The following is a 19,541-nucleotide window of genomic DNA, read 5'->3' on the forward strand; positions in this document are numbered from 1 at the left end:
ACGCCGCCGCCGATGCCTTTAACCATCGGCGTAAACCTCTACAACAAACCAACAAAAAAAAAAAAAAAAAAATGAAAGAAAAAAAGAATGTGCATGGTGTTTTTTTTTCTGTCCATGTCGGACAATGACGTAGTTTTTGTGCTGTTTTTACGCGCAGTTCATGGGCACCGGGTATATTGTCATTTTGAAAAACAAAAGCCAAATGGCGGGGCATCTCTGCGGGAGCTCAAAAGGCCGCACATATTTTAAAAATTAATAAAATAAATATTTTATATAAGCATTTTAAATAATATATCAAGCAATGTACGAGTATTAACGTAAAATACTTTTTCATTATTTTCATTCTAGTTTTAAAAAATCAAATTACGAGGTAAATTAAATCTTTAAACCCCACGTTTTACCATTTTTGTTTATTTTGCTCTCTTGGTCCATTCAGGTGACCGATGTTGACAGTGGCAACAAAAACGAATGGCGACAAATTTGTTAAGCATGAGCGTAACCAGAATTTTGCAATATGGGTACATTTATTATTAAAAATGTCTTAATTCTAAAAAATATACACTACGTCTATGGTTAGCTTCCTGTGAGTGACTGACTATCTGGTTGTGGCAGATATTTCTCGTAATATTCATACTACCCCTTGTTCCTCTCGGTGTCTATTTGATAAGAGATACAGCCCCCCCTCAGGCTCCAAGGTGCATTGAACCTTCGCCGTCGAATATCTCGTCGAAATCCGTTGTTACATTTTTTTTTTTGTAATTTTTTCGGCTGTAACTTTCCGCTTGAAGTTTACATTTAATTTCATTTTTGGTGTCGGGAAACCGGTTTCGTCGCCTAATTTGCACTGTCAAGAGGGGGGAGGTGCAAGCCACTTGCATTGATAACAGTTTTCAATGCTGAAAAAAAAGCAAAAAACAATCAACGAAAATCAAACACAAAGCAACAAAGTCTAAAGCTTATCAAGAATAAAAGGGAAATTAGTAGGGGACGCTTGGAAACTTCCATGACATATTAATATTAAAGTAAATCAACAAAATAAATACTAAGTACTTCTAAAATAAAAATATACTTTTACACTTACACATACTGATTCAGCTTCTGATTAAAAAAAACTCCCTGAACTTGGCTTGATTTTTTTCCGCTTTCCGCTTCCATTTGCAGTGTCATTGATCGCTTATTGATGATCGACGCTTTTTGCTCGTGATATTCACGTGCTCTCCGGCGTCCGGCGTCCGGCTCTGGCTCTGGGTCCTCCTTCTTCCCAGTCATCCCCTTCGGACATCTCAGAGTTAAAATCAACCCCTTCGGTCATCATTGAGCTCCTCCACGACGTTTTCCGCTTGGCGTCGTCACAAGTTTCTTGTTAGATTTTGAACTTTGGATGGGACAACAAACACATTTTGATTAGACTTTATTGCTGCACCACAAGACAGGAGATGAGATCATATTTCTGTACAAACATATATCTGGAAATAACTGATCATTCAGCAAGTAGCATTTGTTTTTTGCTTGATATGTTAGTTTTAATATTGTTAAAATTGTTTGTTTTAATTAGCTTAAGAAAATTTGTTAGTTTATTTGTCAAGTCATTAAGTTCTAATTGTAATTTTAGTGTAAAACAATCCAGCCTTTATTCCCTTCATAATTTAAGTAAAAAGTTGGCCGTTGTTAGGACTTTAAAATGTATTTGATTCTTAATTCCTGAAACATTTTCTTTGATTTAAAAAAAATCAAAATTGCATTCCCTAATTGCACTCCTTAAAAAGGCTCCCCTTAGACCATTTGGACGTCAGAAGGCCTCGGTGGCGCAGTTGGCAGCGCGTAAGTCTCATAATCTTAAGGTCGTGAGTTCGAGCCTCACCCGGGGCAGGTAATTTTTTTTCTAGAGTTCCTATATATATAAAGTTTTGATACAATTTTATGTTTTATTATATTATATTATTATATAATAATTATAGAATTCATTCTGAACTTAATGTGACTTCGAGCTGCGTTCTTACAAAAATATCGAGGTTTAATGAACATTATAAATTAAGGTATATACTTCTCCCGTTATATTAAATATATATAAATATTTATTTTCCTCAACTAAATGTTGATTTTTATATTTTATTAAATATATCTTTATTTACATTTTATGGAAACACAATTTGTAAACAGAATTTATGCTTAAAACAATGGCATCTTTTGGGGATATATAATTTAACAGATTTTTAAAAATGTATTGCATATTTTAAGGTACAGGGGGTATAGTGCTCCTTGTGGTTGAGGCAGTCATCAAAATATTATATTTAAAACTAAAAAAAAAACTATGTACATATGTACGATATGTATGTATTAAAAATTAATAATATTATTAATAAAATAATTAAAATAATAATAATACAATTTATAAATATAATTACCGATCGCTTTTCGCAAGATCCTAATTCTGCAATTTTTGTTAATATTTAAATATTTATATTAATATTTAAATACTTATATTGATATTTAAATATTTATATTAATATTTAAATATTTATATTAATATTTAAATGATAAATGCAACAATTTAAAATATTTAAAATTTTAAAATATTACAATTTACAAAACTTTCCATATGATACTGAGCGCGTTATTCTTGTCGATATATAATATATATGTTTTCGCTACTTAGCGAAGCTCCACTGTGCCAAGCAACGACTTTATAACATCCTCCACCACAAATTCGATCGCACATGGGCCTTATCTTCGGCACTGGAGGCAGGTCTCCTGCCTAGTGCCTAGGTCTCTCGATTATATGGCCATGTCATGATCCTCGTAATTGGGGACAAGAAAGAAACTGCTGTTGCCGCTGCTGCTGCTGCTATATTTATGGGTCGACACACCCACCTTGGTCTTTGTACCCTAGCAAAAATAAAAAATAAATAAAAATAAAATTCCAAATGGCAAATAAAATGTGTGGGCTCTTATCGGTGGAATTGTAAACGCCGCAAAACGAGCCAAAATTCGGACCACTCCAGATGATGATTGGGGGACTAAAGGTCTCCGCCAGTCCAGTTCGATATTGTATTCCGTTCATAATTGGTATATTTAAGATAATACGTTTGAAGCTACTGAGTAAGTAGGGTGACAAAAACTAGAAAATAACATTAATTAATTTTCAAACAAATTATTTATAGCCTGGCACTAGTAGCTGATAATTCGCCAAAGCCAAATGTCGAGCTCAAAGCATGACAAAGCTGGACTCGAAATCTAGACTGTTTTGAATAAAAACAAGTAATAACTATAAAGATCCGACAGTGGCACATACTCCTTGTGTCCATGAATTAATTTTTAAAATATGCATTTTTTACCTTCTCTTACCAGTAATATTATATTAGGATATCTTTTATAATCAATATACCCGCAAATTCTAGGAATACCTCGTTTGTATGTATCCCGAACAGAGTCGAGCCTTTCACTTGATTCGTTTTGACCCCTGCACCCCACCATAGCCCGAATCCGCAAATCAATGAAATGGAAGTTCCCCAGACCGAAAGATAAACCCGCAAGCACTATCGAAGATGGTAACTCACGACAACGACCATGCGTAATCCTCGATCGGCGACATGCGCGTCACGGGTCCCGACAGCCTTGGAACCTTAATGCCCACCGGGTGAGGTATGTACATAGTTACGACACCCTAGTAGACCCTGGACTTGGCCAGCTTTGAGTTCTCGCTCCTTGTTTCCCCGGTTGACGACGGGCTGTCAACATCACGCCGAGGGCTTATACTTGAGGGCCGGGGTTCCTGCCGCCTGTCACTTGCCGGCCAACTATGCGCATTTCCTCCCGTAGGAGACGTCTCAGACAAGACGCACAGTGGGCTGGGATCAATATAAATAGTGGAAATAAATATATATTTTTGTAAGATTTATGAAATTAGTGTGATTCCAGTATTTTTCAAGTAAATGGTTTTAAAACCTTGAACTTTAGTTAGGTTAATAAGGTTAAAGAAAAATATAGTTTATGGTTTTCTACTGCCACCTTTTTGGACTCGAATTTGGAATTGTTGTATTAGTATTATTAGGTTACCAGCAATTTCAATTTTAATTAAGCTGTTATCGTTGTGCCTATTGGCGAGTGGAATTTATTGATAACATTCGCAGCGACAATTGATTGCAAACTCCGAGTACTTCAAACATACAATTTAATAATAAATAAAAGCAATACAAAAAATAAAAAATTAAATTAAAAAAATACAAATAAAAAATAACAATTTAAAAATTACCAATAAAAAAAAAACAAAAAAAAAAAAACACCATAACAAACAACAAAATAAAGTTTGTGTAATAAATAAAATAATTATTTACAGAAACGAAAATAAAAAGAAACTTAAAAGATTTATATTTACATTTATAGAGCTTTTCTCTTAACGATTGAGAGAAAGATATGGAGACAGATATAGGGGAAGGAGGTACGATAGAGAGATAAATAGGAGAGTGGATAGATGGATTCGTGAAGTAATTAATAGAAATATGTACAAAGGGTTAGAGAGAGAGAGAGAGAGAGATAATTATATAAAGAGACAAAGAGAGAAATATAAAGATAAATTGAGAGAAACAAATTTACAATATACTAATTTAATGTATACCTACAGCTGCTGCAGTTTTCTTGCCGTGTTTCCACTCATTACCTAGCAGCCAGGAAGGAGCCCCCACGCGTTAAATGCGATTCGTCCCACGGTGGCTGGCGGTGACAAAATCAAATTCTAATCGCCGCCGCCGCTATCATAATGTATTTATGAGGTTGTGTTCTGTTTTCCTCTTTACTTTTTTTTGTGTTTTTTTGCGTGCGCTTTACGTAAACGTAATACGCTCTGATCTTGATGCGTGCGTATGTGTAAGTGTTTGTGTTTGAATGTATGTGCGGATGTCCGTGTGCATACAAGTGTTCGTATGTACATACTTACATATATTTGCCCCTGATAATCGCGCCTGCGACGACAAAACTAATTACAACAACAGTAAAGCAAATACAACGGTACAAAAAAAGTAATTCTCTTATCAAAACGGCAAATGCAGCAACAACACACGGCAAGCAATAAGCAATAACGGTAAGGCAAATACGCGGCCGAAAAGGCAGCGAAAGGCAGCAGCAGCGGCGCAGCAGAGAAGAACAGCGGCGGCGGCAGAAGTGAAGCCAAAAGACCAAAATAACACGCACACTGTGACAAAAGCGAGCACTGTGCCTGCAAGTGTGCGTCGCAGTAGCCTGCGCGTGTGTGTGTTGTGTTTGGGTGTTTAATACTATAATTCACAAAAGTGTTCAGTTCAGTTCGCGCTGGTGAACGTAACGGAAAAGTCGTCGCCTGTTGAATCTATTCTAATTACTCGATTCACTCGGCCCGTCGCCGTCTCCTTGTTTAGCTTTTTTGTTTTGTTTTTATGTTTTGTTTTGAACTCTACGCACTGTGCCATGTGAAAAGCGACCTAAAGAGGAGAGAGAGAAGCAAGGCGCGCGACAGAAACGCAACAAAACAACGGCAAAGCAACAGAAGTAACAACCGAAGCAACAGAAGGAGAGAAAAATCATTTACGAAAATAAAACGTACGGCCCCAATACAAAAAAAACCTATAGAGAGTGTGTGTGTGTGTGTGTGTACGTGCGTGTTTTAGCATTTGTATTTTAGTTTAGTAGCAATTAGCACTAGAGCAAGCCAAATGATATTTTCTATTTTGTATTAATTTTTTTTTTCAAGCAATGCGCGCGCTTTCCACGAGACACGTGCTCGGAATCCGGAATATATAGACGCCAAAGATGTACATACATACATAATACATATGTATGTATGTACATATGTATTTAAATATTTTTGTGAAGCCTAGCGGTCAAAAGAGTTGTGGTTTTTTATAATATCAAAAAACATGCACATATTCATCTGTTATCAGCTGATCGAAAAAAGCAAAAGCAAACAATAAATACATCTATGTATATGTACATATGTATTACGTTTTTAAACAAGAAACGAAGTATTTCATAAAATCTTAGAACATTTTTTTTTTTTTTTCGTATTTAATACTTATTTCTTTTTATACATACATATGTATGTATGTATATGTACATATGTATTTTGTTTGATAAAATGTCATTTATAGGTCATAAAAAGAAAATTTAAAAGGGTAATTTAATAATTATAATAAATAAAAATATAAAATATTATATTATGAAATAAACAAAATCTTGAGATCATAAACTTTGCAATCTCCATTTGAAGTGAAAATATTAAATTAAATTTTTCAAAGAAAAATGGTAATGATAAATATATAATTAGAAGACTTGATTTATAACCTATTTAAATTAAAAAAATAAATTTAAAAAATTATTTAAATACCTACATAAATTATCCCTTTTTTTAGCAGAAACAATCCTGTTTAAACCTATTTTGCAATATAAATTAATAAATAAAAAATGCAAAAGAAAAATAATATTTAATGAAAGTAAAAACATTTTTTTTATTTAATAAATAATATTAAATAGGCTTGCGAAATTCTATTAAACTATGTTAACTACTTTATTCATTTTCGATTTTACAAACGTTATACCGGTGCATACGTGATGTTCTCCTAACCATCAATCACAAATCAATCAAAGTCTCGCCTTCGACTTTTCCTCTCGGCCAACAGCAGCGATTATGTCTTTACAGCGGCTCTACAGTGGCTACCAATTGTAGACAGCCGTAAATGTTTTTATTGGCCCACGGGCATCCCCACAGCTCTGCTCTGTCTTTTTATGGAGTGCGAAGAGTGTCGTATAATGCGGAAAGCTCTAATTATACAGATGTTTGCTTTTAGCTTTAAATGTCTTAAAAACGTATTGAGAGTATTAAGCGTCTTAAACAACTTCTAACGACTACGATGACGACGACGCCGTCGCGTGTTAATCAACATCCACTACCATATGTGTACATCAGGTTTCGCGAAGTTCTTTAATGGCATTTTCCAAAAAAAGACTTTTAATCGTGGAATTTCTAATTGCGCGAACAAAACTTTAGCTGAGAGAGTGTGTTTACAATCGGGCGTTAAGTGTTATCAAACTTTTTCCCTGTGAATAAGACTGAATGAACAGGAAGCGGGCAGAGTCGATCAGCGATCAAAGTTTAGTCATGGAATAATCACACGATGTGTTTAATTTGCAAATAGGAGGAAAAAAAAAACATTGATAAATTAAATGATCTGATAATTGATTAAACCCAAAGGCATATTTTCCAAAATCACATTCTGTAAAACAGCATAAATAACTTTAAATCTGCTAAGTTAGAATAAATTTTGTAATTAAATTAAAAGTGTGATTTTAATTCGAATTCTTCATTCTATTCAGAAACCCCCAAGTCATAATGTCTCACCACAAGCCTCATTTGTACTACATATATGACTAATTCAATAATGATATTTAATTCTGTCATATGCCATCAAAACGATATCAGTTGCGTGGTGTGTTGTGGTGTCATTGAGAGTGATAAACAATTAAATAGGTCACCATACCGAAAGGGCTTTACTTGCGAAAGGAGAATTATGATTTGATTTTATATTATTATAATTATTTATATCTTAAAAGATCTGGCTTCTTTTTTAGACAAACGCAAGTCTTATCCCTTAGCTATTATCATTTATAAGCACGAGAATCATCACGTGTACCTGTCCTCCTGCTTTTCCTGTTGCCAACGTGCTGTCTGCCACGTGCTAGCCTGATCGATCACCGATGATGGTCCGATCGCGGCTGAATGGCATTGAAAAATTCCATAGCCCTCCCTTGGCTTTCGTTATCCATGTTCCCTGCATATGCCAGTATTTTCCTCAGATCGATAACAAAAGAGCCGATTCACTCAGTGGCTTAAGGTCAATTAGCGGCAATTATACATATACATATGTATGGTTATATCGTATTGGTATCGGTGCGAATCGTAGTTGTGATAAGCCAAGTCAAAAGTCTGTTTTCGCCCACTGTGCCTTGCTTGTTCCCGATTGCCGGACAATTAAAACGCTGTAAAATTGATATTTGAGCAGCGTTTTAATAGCTATGCGACCTTTAGTACACACAGTTGCCCGCCTCTAGTATATATCGTAAATAAAGCGAACTTTGCCAGCGAATCTTATCTTCTGCTTCTACTTCTGCTCGCGGATAGCTTCGGTTTGACTCGGTTCAGCTGCTGGAGCGATCGCCAAAGCTGCAACAACATTACTTGGTCTCCAGTCAGTCAGAAGTCAGTCGGTGATCCATAAGGCGAGTAAGCAAGCAATATACCAAATCGGCGGTTGGTACACTCCAAATATGAACGGAAATTCGGTGATTCTATAAAGAGAAAAACTTAATTCTTACCGGCATTTAACTGGGAGTTAAAAAGACTTTCCTTTCTGTTAACCGTTTTGTAGTGATAATATTGCATTGCATTTTGTGGAGTTGGATATTGACCAACATTTAAACATTTCGACTAGAAAATGTACAACTAGGCTTCAAACACAAAACAACTAAAATTTGTTTTTAAAACTTTATTAATAACTCAACAGGCACTTAACCGGAAGTTAAAAAGCCTATGAAACGTGCTGTTCTGTTAACCATGTTGAAGTGATGAATTGATATGCATGGAAACTAACTTAAATATTATATATTTAATATATTTTTATTTGTGGAGTTGAATATTAACCAACATTTAAATATTTCGTTTAGAAATATTCTTACCAACAAATTTACAACTAAGTTCCAATAAAAAGACACTTATAATTTGCCTTTTAAACTTTATTAGTAACGTAACCGGCACTTAACAGGGAGTTAACTGATATTAAAACTTAACTTAAGTTGGAAATATTTTCTTTATGCCATTATATACAGTTTACTATTAACCAAGAATTAAAGTGTATCACATCACTTATTATTCTCTGTGTATTAATCATGGGCCTGAGAAGTGAAAACTCTGGTTGTACTGGCACCGCGTGTTGCGGATATCTTCGCTGGGCAACAATATAATTATTAATTAGAAGATATCGGTCGCCCTGCGCCTTATCACATGGCGGGCACCGAAACGATCTCATATAAAAAAGCCCAGAGCCCAGCGATATCTCGGTGTTTTGCGGTGTCTTTGCCGCAAGTATTTACGACAAACTCACTGGTGGTCAGCAGCAAACTCTCGGATACGAAATTCCGAAAAGGAAAATCAAGCCCGCTGGAACAAGCTCTCTCGATAAGGCAAATGCGGCGCTCTCTCGGCCGATCGACAACAAACGCACCCATTGACGATATATGTATATATATATTTGTTTTTTTTTTTTTTTATATAATGGGTGTTAAGTTGGTGTTATTTACTTAGTTGTTGCTCTTTTAGCAGTCACGTTTCCAGGCATATTTCCAAAAATATCTCCCCTCCCGCCCGGAATCGGAATCGTTTAGCGTAAGAAGAGTGAGAGTTTGCCCAAAATATCACTGATCCGGCTGATCGGTCAGTTGAGGTTCAGCCTTTCGTTCCGCCGTCTCGCGTAGCTCTGATAAAATACAAAAAATATATACAAAAATACAGTAAAAAATAAAGCAATAGCTCAATTGAGCCGTAATCGATTGTCTAACAACACAATCATCGATTCTGTGTGCAAATCAATTCACTTCGAGTTTAAATATTGTCTCGGCTGTTCCCAGTTCTTTATTTATTTTTTATTTTGAATGCCTTGAAAGTGGTTAGACAGTGAAGGAGGTTATAATATTTATGTTTATCTTTAATTAATTTATTATTAATATATTAGAGGCTAATTAAAGGTGTTTTAAAGTAATCCAGTGACTGAAAATGTAAAGAAATGTGCCCTTTAACATAATAATTTATGCAAAGCCAAAACACATAACGAAGAGCTTTGGTTTATGGTGAAATAAATTGTGAATGAGCATAAAAAGTATATTAAATGTGAAATTGCTTAACAAAATATTTATCTGAAGCCACGTTCCTACATTCTCAGTCGCATACAAGTTGGCAATGACATCAGTTCAATTTATTTAATTATTAAAGTGATTTGTAAATTAATTGTAATTACTATAGTTAGTTGGTCATTATCTTATAAATTATTATTTAACAACCTTCAAATTAGTAACATATTTTGAGCTAAATATATTTTAATAATGCCTTAAAAAACAATACTAAGCAAACAATAATTAAATTTGTATGTTTATTTCTCTCAAACTAATACAACCTTTGTTTTTCTTTTAAACTTGATCTTTTGCAGAGTTGGAATCATCACTGCTCCCAAGAACCTGCTCTCGTCCAGCCATCCAGGGATGCAACATCCAGACTTTAGACCCCAGCGCTAACCTAACCCAAGCCCTAGCTCCTAGTCCCACTTCCTAACCCAAACCCTCCTAGCCCAGTCACAGTCGCACACAATTCCAAGATGGCCGATAATGGAAGCCATCTCAGCAATAACAACAATAACAATAGCAACAACAACAACACGGAGGCATCCAGACTGAGACTGCCCGAGGCCGAGCAGACCGTCCAGCTGCTGTCCAAGAATGGATCAGCGGCCAAGACCAAGATATCATCGCCTCAAACTACCACCACCACCCATTTGCATTCCCAATCCACGCCTGGATCCCATCCTGTAAAGAAGAAGAGGCGCGACAAGAGCGACCTGGGCGATGACTTTGTGGCGCCCGATGGAGGATGGGGCTGGCTGGTGGCCATCGCCAGTGGCGTTAATATTGTAAGTACAAGCCAACTCCAGTCCAGGTTGTCCATGTCCATTATGAGTGAAAAAGAACATAAATTGTTCACTTGCTAAAATACAATGAACATGTTCACTTGCTGTTCATTTTCACTCTTCTTTGTTATTTCTCTTATTAGTTGAACCAAAAATAAATTAAATATAAATAAATAAATAATAACATGATGTAAATAATTCAGTGAACACTAAACTGATAAATCAGGAACTTGTGTAAACTAAGTGAACACTTACTTATTCACTAACTTGTTCATTTGCGTTCACTTTGTCTTATTTCTTTTTGAATTTGCTTTTCCGGTTTCTAATCATTTCTGTTTGAATACAATATTTATATATGTTAATACACAAGCAATAAGCATCTGAACAACTAAGTAAACATTTAATTATTCTTGTTCACTCACTAATAAAGTGAACAAATAAACCCTCTTGTTCGATATAGATACACATATAACTTATATATTTGATTTTCTTACAGCTTGTGACCTTCGCCTTGGCCCAACAATTCGGCATCCTTTTCCGCGATCGTATGGCCAACCTGGGCATATCCAGTTCCGAGCTGACCACCATCATCAACACACAAATTGCTGTGTCTGCATTTACGGGTAAATATATACACATATTTTTACAGAAATATATATAGTACAACCACTCGATACACTAGGAATCTAGTATAGAATCATTATCATTTGGATGGCGTATTAAAATTCGCGCTGCATTTATATTTAGCTGCATCAACGTTTGTTTTGCTCAATTTCTGGATAGCTAAATGAGCTATATGTATGACACCATCACTAGATAAAAGTCTGTATAGATATTAAGCTGTTAAAAAGCGGGTGAGAAAATATATTATTATTTAATGTGGTTTTTTAAAACTAATTTAGAGGGTTTAAATATGAAATAATAGCTTGAAATAGCGATAAACTCTATTATGTTCACAATTTTCATTTAATTTTCTATAAAATTATGTGACAATAAATTATATGTGAAATGTAAAATTTGATTAATTTAATTAATTTAATTTAATTATTTACATTTCGCAGTGCCTTTAAAATCGTTTGAAAGAGTGTCCAAAAGTATGCTACAAAAATACGAAGTGTAATAAAAATATATTTAAAAATTAATTTACTATTTAATTAATTATTTAATTTATTATTTAATTGGAATATTTAATTGGAATATTTATTTTTATTAATTTAATTCATTTAAATTAATTATTTAATTTATTATTTAATTGGAATATTTAATGTAATATTTATTTTTATTAATTTAATTCATTTAAATTAATTATTTAATTTCTTATTTAATTGGAATATTTAATGTAATATTTATTTAAAGATTTTGAACTCCCTTTCTCGATCTCCACCAGGTCTTCTCAATGGCCCGCTCTTCCGACGTTACACCTACCGAGTGGTGGCCCTTTGGGGCTCCGTGCTCACCTTCGCCGGTCTCTTTTGGATGGTGTTCGCGGACACCTTTACTGTTTACCTGTTGAGCTTCTCGATCATTTATGGATTCGGACGAGGCCTAACGGTCAGCGCCTCCTCGCTGGCAGTTAACACGTACTTCAAGGTGAAGCGACGCACAGCCACTGCTTACCAGTTTGGCGTGGCAGGACTCGGACCCATTGTCTGCCCCTATTTCGCCACCTACATGCTGCAGGTGTTTGGGGTTCAGGGCACGACCCTGCTCTTTGCCGGCGCCTCGCTGCACACTATTGCCTGCTCGCTGATCTATCAGCCCGTGAAGTGGCATGTGGTGAAGCGCGATCGCGATGCTGAGGCACTGCAGCCAGAGAAGCCGTTGGCAGAGCGCGAGGACCAGGACGAGGATATCATCAAGCATGTGGTGGAGCCAGAGACACCGGTTCTGCCGCGGGCCAACGACGGATGGTTCGGATCACGGGCCTCGCTCAACAGCAGTGGGACTCGCAATCGCCTGAACACCTGGGACAAGAACGAGGGCAATGGCCATGTGGAGCTGAAGCGGCTGAGCAGCAAGGACTCGAATCCGGGCGGAAGGCAGCAGCGCAGTATCTCGGTTAGCCATAGCATCAAGGAAGAGGAGGCCATGGGCTACGAGACCGAAGAGGAGGAGCAGGAGCAGCACAAGTTGCGCTCTGCCGAGCTCACGGAAAAGGAGAAGCAGGAGCTGGAGGATGAAGAGGAGCGCCAGCGTCGCAAGAAGCTACCCTTCTATATGAAGGTTGTGATCTTCTTTGACCTGGATTTGCTGCGCGATATCACCTACGTGAACCTGGCCGTGGGCATTACGCTTATTAACTTTGTGGAGATCAATTTCGCCATTCTGACACCCTTCATCCTGGACGATCTGGGCTTCAAAGACAAAGATCAGATCGCCTTGGCCATGTCCACTCTGGGACTGTTCGATCTGCTGGTACGGTTCGCCATACCACTAATCACCGCCAAGATAAATCTGAGTAATCGCACCTTCTTCGTGGTGGGCATCCTGGGCATGTGCATTGGCCGCTTCTTCCTTTCGATGACCACCAACTTTTACGCAATGATGGCCATCTTCCTTTGGCTGGGTCTAAACAAGGCCTTCCGCACGGTCTTCTGGTCACTGATCATACCCAGCTATGTGCCGCTGAAGCGATTGCCAGCGGCTGCCGGACTGCAGCTGCTCATGTCGGGCACCTTCTCCATGGTCTTTGGACCCCTGATTGGTGAGTAAACCAGCTATGGCTTTGTTTCCATTTATATCAACTGAAAATTCTTTGCTTGCAGGCCTGATTCGCGACCACACCAGCTATGCGGTGACCCTTAACCTGCTGAATGCCTTGTGCTTAATGGCCTTTGCGGGCTGGTATCTGGAGGACTTTATACGTGCTAGCACCCGAAAATCACCGCCGGTGAAGACGATCGACTGAGCAGGGACATCCAGGACCAAGAACAACACCATCCATCTTATGTTAACTCTAGCGAAATGTTCTTCTTGTTATCACCTTTGACCAGTGTTTTTTTTTTATACTCTATATGTTTATGTAAATTATATTCTGCGTGTACATTGTGTATATACTGTATATTCGAGTGTAGCTAATTATTTGTATTAAATATTGATAATTGTTAATTAATATGCCTAAGCTGCCAACATAAAAAACCGAATAAACCAAAAATAAAAAGGTCTTTCACTGTTAAGGGCTTAAATCATATTACTTACTACTTATATAGCTTGGACCCAACCCATATTTAAAAATTGGAAAACTACAATATTTATTTTGCCCTAGAGGCTTAAAACTTTATTATAAGTTGGAGTAAGGTTTTTGTCACAATGATAAGCTACATTTTTATGCGCATAATATTTTCATGATAAGGTTTTATATATTATATATTTTCTTTATTATACCGATGATTAGATATATTTGTCATAAAACTATATTGGTACTTGGTATATATGGTACTATATTATATGGAATAATATGCATAATCCTCGACCCAGCCCGAGAAATTCGAGGACGTTATGCATCTTATTTAATTTCCCATAAAAGGAGAGTGCAGTTCAGGAGATCACATAATTAAAGCTGTGTTTAATAAGTCTCTGGCTTTACATTTTTAGTGATAATTAAAATATAAAAAATTAAATATAGAAATCACAGTCGTAGTCAAGTTATGGAAGTTTTAGTTTCAGGTATCTGAAAAGTAATTATACCTAAATTTATTATAATTTTTTTGTTGTCATTAAATACAAGTCCATAAAGATCTATAGGCTAAAAAAAAAATTCGTAAAATCTAAAAATAGTTTTTTTATTATAAAAAATTTGTGGCAATGTTATTGTTGCGCTTACAACTACATTTCCACAAATCTTTTTAAATAGCTTATGTTTAAGATTACATTATTTCTAGCTTTTCAATGCTGCCTTTAACAGATTTATCCATTATTTTCTAATACGCATGGTTATATAGAGCAATTTTAACTTGGTTTCACTCTTGACCACTATTAATATCTTTAAAAATGAGACTCTTCCAATTCGTTTATATTCATATATCCATCTTATGATGTTAATACATGTCTGTGAACAATTTTAGAAAGTTTTCGAGAATGGCAAATGGATAGAAAATATACATATTTATAAATTTGGTATAAGGTATAGCAATAAAAAGTTTTTAATATATTCGAAATAGTATTTTTAAATGTACTTGAAACCAATTTCGATAAATATTTTCTTTCTGATACTTTAATATATCGATTTTTGCTTAAATTAAAAGATTTTAATACCACTTGGAAGTTTTTGGCTTGATCTAAGATATGAGCTTCTTTTTATAAGCAACTTTTAATTTTTATTAAATAATTTTTAGTTTTTGGTTATTTTTAATATACATCTTTTCGAAATAGAGAAATCATACATCATCCTTATTTTACTTAAATGAAAAAACTACTGTAAATAAACATGCTTAATTTGTTCACATATCAATCATTTTTATACAATCATATTCTTTTATGTGTTAGCAATATTTTAATAATAACCAATTTTATCAATAAAATCGTCAACAATATTAGGTTTATAAAAATCATTTTTAATTTTGTTAAATTAAATTTTACTGTATTCAAGAAAAATTGGCCTAGATTTAAAAATGTTTTTTTTTCTGATTTTTAAGAAAAGGGTTCATTTTTAAATATATAAATATGGTTATTCATGCAAGAAACATAACGTAATATTTAAATTACATATCCCAAAACGATTACATTTTTATTTTTAATATTATATGACACGTTAAATATTATTTAAATATAGTTAAAAGGTTTTTTTAAGCGAAAAAAAAACTTAAAAGCATTTATATTTAAATGTTGTTTATTATAATGAATTTTTTTTTTATTGGCGCATACACTTTTTAAGCTTTAAAAAATTGAATTATATTTTTTCAAGATGGTTAATAACTGCATTAATAAGTGCAATTTCTCTATTTTTTTATGTGTAAGGTACAACTACAGTTTAAAAGTTTATTTTATCTTTGACTTACTTTATGTGCTTTTTTATCTCACAGTCGCTGCCAAATGTCAAGTCATCGTCGGGCAAAGTGTCATGGAATCGCTGATAATTGGTTAGCCAAAACCGCAGTGAACGGAAATCTTCTCCAGCTCAAGTTCGACTCCGACTCCGACTCGGTTGCGAACGCCCCTCGGGGTGGCAAAAGTATGTGACAATGTGGCGAAATTAACTGCAATGCCTGAGCCAGAGTTTGAGCCTGAGCCTTGGCCTGAGAATGGGCCTTTTGGCCTGGCCTGCTCCCAGTCTGCGGCTAATGAAACGATGGCGTGCGGTCTTGGTATTATTATTCCTGGTACGATTTTCGTTGCAGGAGAACCGGTTACTGGCTGGAACTCGGTCAATAAACTAACCGCAAATATGTGGATGCCAAAAGCTAAAGACAGCAACAGCAGGCCCGCCGATGTTTGGACACCAGAAACATGTTGCTGCACTTCCACTAAATATTTGCATAAATGCCTGGCGAAATTGGAGTGTGTCGATGGGCAGTCCAAGAAGACCAAGACCAAGACCAAGTAACATTTAGCATTCCCTTGCCCATTCCCAATCCCGGCTGTTGATCTCGGGATGCTGCTCCAGCTGAAAGTGAATCTTTATGAAAAGATCGGGGAGGTTGATGCGTTTTATGCCTTTTTTATTTGCTTTGCTGGGGATTCTGATTTCTTATGCAAATATATTCCCACTTCTTCATTCATACAGGAAAGAGTTCAAATTAAAAGGCGTTGTTACCTCCAGCGATGTGAAGCGTTCTGTTTTCTGAGGAAGCGTTGTTAAAATAAATAAATTAAATAAATTAAAACGAATTTCTGGTGAGTTTTTAAAAAATATTATTATGTTTAAATTATTACAAGTGTTGAAAATAAAGCGAAATTAGGCTGAATTTGGAACGTATATTGAAAATATCGTAAACTTTGATATATCGAAATTTTAAATATCGACAAATATAGTTTTTTAAGCAGGAATATCGATTCTATCGGAAAAAAATATGGGTTTACTTTATTTATTATATTTCTTTTTATTTTCTCACTGGAAATTATTATTCTTACTAATCTTTATATCATCATAAATTTGTCTTGAAAATAATTTTTCTTGTTATTGCCAGCTTTGCTTTATTTCCTTTATTCTTTCACATTTGTTTGTTGTTTGTTTTTGGTATTAACTAGCAAGTTTATTGTTTGAAGTGCACTTCGTGAACTAATTGGGTTAACGGGCCTAAAGTATTTCTATTGAATTCCTTTCCAAGTCAAGCACCAGGTCGAGATCTGAATGGATTTGTTTGTATTTTTTATATATTATTATATTTTAGCTTTGTCTGGATGTCACGATGAGCTGTGAATATTTTTGGGGGCCACACAAAAATGTAATTTGAATTGTGATAAGAGGCGGAATAATTTAGTACAAATATTTTAAAGTCAAAGTCATAATTAAATGAAATTTAAAAGGTATCAACGGAAGTTTTTTTAGTATGTTCAATTCATAGTTCAATATTCATAGCCTGCAAATTAATTTGTTAACTGGTTTTATTTCTTTTCGATTAAAGCCTTATGACGTGCTCTTCGGTTTGACTTTGGATCAACAACAAATATTCCTAGTCATTGCTGATGACGTATAACTTTTTTAAATTTAATCAAAAAGAGATAACAGCAATTATTCAATAGGAAAAGATTGCACAACAGACATAAAATCGCTACTATAGTTAAATTCGCTGGAAAAATATATTTACGTATGTATTTATGGACCTTGAAAAATGGTGTAATTAAATCCAGGTAGAAATTAGCTATTGAAACTATTCTTGTGTTTCCAGAACACTGTCTTAGCTATCTGGGAAGGTCCCGAACGACGACTTGTGTCATTATGGGCAACCAATAAAATTGCCAGTAATTATAGCCAAGCTTTTTGCTATGACTGTCGTGAGTCAAGTGTTGGCCCCAAAAATAAAAAAGAATCTCAACAATCACGGTTCGCCAGAAGTACAAAGTGAGTGAGTGACGCATGGTGCTGCGGCGGTGCAAAGTTTTGCCCACAAATTACAGTTGTAAATATTTAACGTCTGAGAAATTCCAGATTGCGACAGCGCAATCTTTTATGGAGCGCCATACCAACTATCTTAAGCTCGGTTATGACGCTAATTACTTTTTTTTCGGGGATTCGTCAGTCGGTGGGAGTCCGTCTAATCTAATGGCTAATATTTGCCCAAGTAAATTGGAAGGGTCTCCGACTAACTGAGCGGCTGCTCACTTACTCACCGGCTCGGTTACAGTGCGTGGCGAAAGTGTAGTTCGCGAAGCTTCTATGATTTAAATTTATTATTATATATATTTTGTTTATTGTACAAATTGCAGAATAAAACAGTTTCTAAGATCCAAATGATTTTGTGCATTTGATTAAACCCATAATAAGTTTTCGAAGTGCACCTAAAATTCCCAAGTTGGATTTCAGCGAGACACTGCTAAAAATTTATGCGATTTGAATTACACGATTATAAAGCTTTTCGTTTTCTTTTTTTAAATACAAATTACAAATTTTTTATGAAAGAAATTCATTGAGTGTATGTTTTATTGTGAAATCGAATAGGCCTATAAGTTTGCATAGTTATAAACTTTTTTATGAGATAAACGTACCTTTTGATTGCCTTTCCCCGATTTGAATTTCGAAACGCAACGAAATAGAGTGGATGGAAACAATCTACATAAGTTTGTATGTGAGCAGTTAGTGCTTCTCAGCTGATTTGGTAGCGCCGATAGGGATGGAGGGGCGTGTGTTGTTATCAAAGGTGCTCTGCGAATTGTACGAATTGAAGTTTAACAAGTTGCTCGTTAGCGTTGTCGCTACCTGTTGCCGTTACGTTCGAGGCTCGTGCCACCTCTACAGGTGGAACTTACATATGTTCTATGTAGAAAACTTTCGCCTTAATTAGACAGAATAATATTTTTTTATTTTTTTGTGAGATACCAAATGCAAACAAAAATAAACGAACGATCCGCTGCTCTGTTTTGCTTTTTTTATGGCTACCACCGCACCCCTAGGGTTGTAAAAACATCAAAGTCAAATTAAAACAAATAACAAAAAGCACGCAACACAGCAACAGCAGATACAGCTAGAGCTAGGGCTAGCACAGCACTAGCGCTATAGATACAGATACAGACACAGATACAGATTGAGATACTGAACACCGATACCGAAACGAGTATTTGTTGTTATATTTTATTTAAAAATCAAGAATCACAACAACGTCGGCAAAAAGTTGCCCCGTCATTGGCCCGACGTTAATTCGCTTTCCTATGCTGACTGACTGACTGCCGATGTCCCACGAAATGATAATTCACCCGATGATTTCCATACGAGGCTAACACATGTCCGCACGCAGCTACACATGTACATTTTAAATACATACATACATACATATGCATATGTGTCTCCCCGCCCCCACCGCCCTGCTATAGCCATAATTGCACGGAATCGCTTTCGATTTGTTTGCCTATTTATCTACGGAGAGCAGGAGCAGTGTAATTGCCCATTGCCAGTGGGAGTGCGAGTGCGAGGCGAGTGCCAAGCAGCAGCCACCTGTTGTGCGGGCGCCAGAGAGGGACGAACAGAGCGACGGCAACGGAGAGAGAGCGTGCCCCAATGTCATAAATCGAACACAACAAAAAAATCTATGTACATAGAAGGAGTGAAATAATAAATAAATTAGATTTATGTAATTAAATGAGGTATATTTTGATATTGCAAAGTGCATAATATTTTCAATATGATATTGATGAGCGTAACGACCAAATTAGTCGATATACCCCCTCATACTTTGCTCTAAAGATGTAAAT

General features: G+C 35.6%; 1 protein-coding gene, 1 long non-coding RNA gene and 1 other non-coding gene across 5 annotated transcripts; 2 read left to right on the plus strand and 1 right to left on the minus strand.

Annotated features, from left to right (window-relative positions):
• Positions 1-1,796: 1,796 nt before the first annotated feature.
• On the plus strand, positions 1,797-1,869 carry TRNAM-CAU (transfer RNA methionine (anticodon CAU)). The gene has a single exon. It is a non-coding gene; the product is annotated as a tRNA-Met (tRNA).
• A 3,409-nt stretch (positions 1,870-5,278) lies between these two features.
• LOC108084655 (monocarboxylate transporter 7) lies at positions 5,279-13,860 on the plus strand. 2 transcript variants are annotated; one of them, XM_017180973.3, is made up of 5 exons: positions 5,279-5,571; positions 10,224-10,700; positions 11,194-11,320; positions 12,085-13,401; positions 13,463-13,860. In XM_017180973.3, exons 2-5 carry the CDS (start codon positions 10,389-10,391, stop codon positions 13,603-13,605), a joined length of 1,899 nt encoding a protein of 632 aa, XP_017036462.1. In that variant the 5' UTR covers positions 5,279-5,571; positions 10,224-10,388; the 3' UTR covers positions 13,606-13,860. The 2 variants fall into 2 exon arrangements, with proteins under 2 accessions (XP_017036462.1, XP_070143862.1); XM_070287761.1 differs by lacking the exon at positions 5,279-5,571 and adding an exon at positions 8,259-8,275.
• A 1,602-nt stretch (positions 13,861-15,462) lies between these two features.
• LOC108084647 (uncharacterized) lies at positions 15,463-18,989 on the minus strand. 2 transcript variants are annotated; one of them, XR_001771070.3, is made up of 3 exons: positions 18,603-18,989; positions 18,342-18,498; positions 15,463-16,476 (listed from the first exon to the last, which is right to left on the minus strand). It is a non-coding gene; the product is annotated as an uncharacterized lncRNA (long non-coding RNA). The 2 variants fall into 2 exon arrangements; XR_001771069.3 differs by having other exon boundaries at positions 18,553-18,989.
• Between the last annotated feature and the right edge of the window lie 552 nt (positions 18,990-19,541).

Source organism: Drosophila kikkawai, chromosome X, assembly GCF_030179895.1.
Source record: "Drosophila kikkawai strain 14028-0561.14 chromosome X, DkikHiC1v2, whole genome shotgun sequence".
NCBI classification, from domain to species: Eukaryota; Metazoa; Arthropoda; class Insecta; order Diptera; family Drosophilidae; genus Drosophila; species Drosophila kikkawai.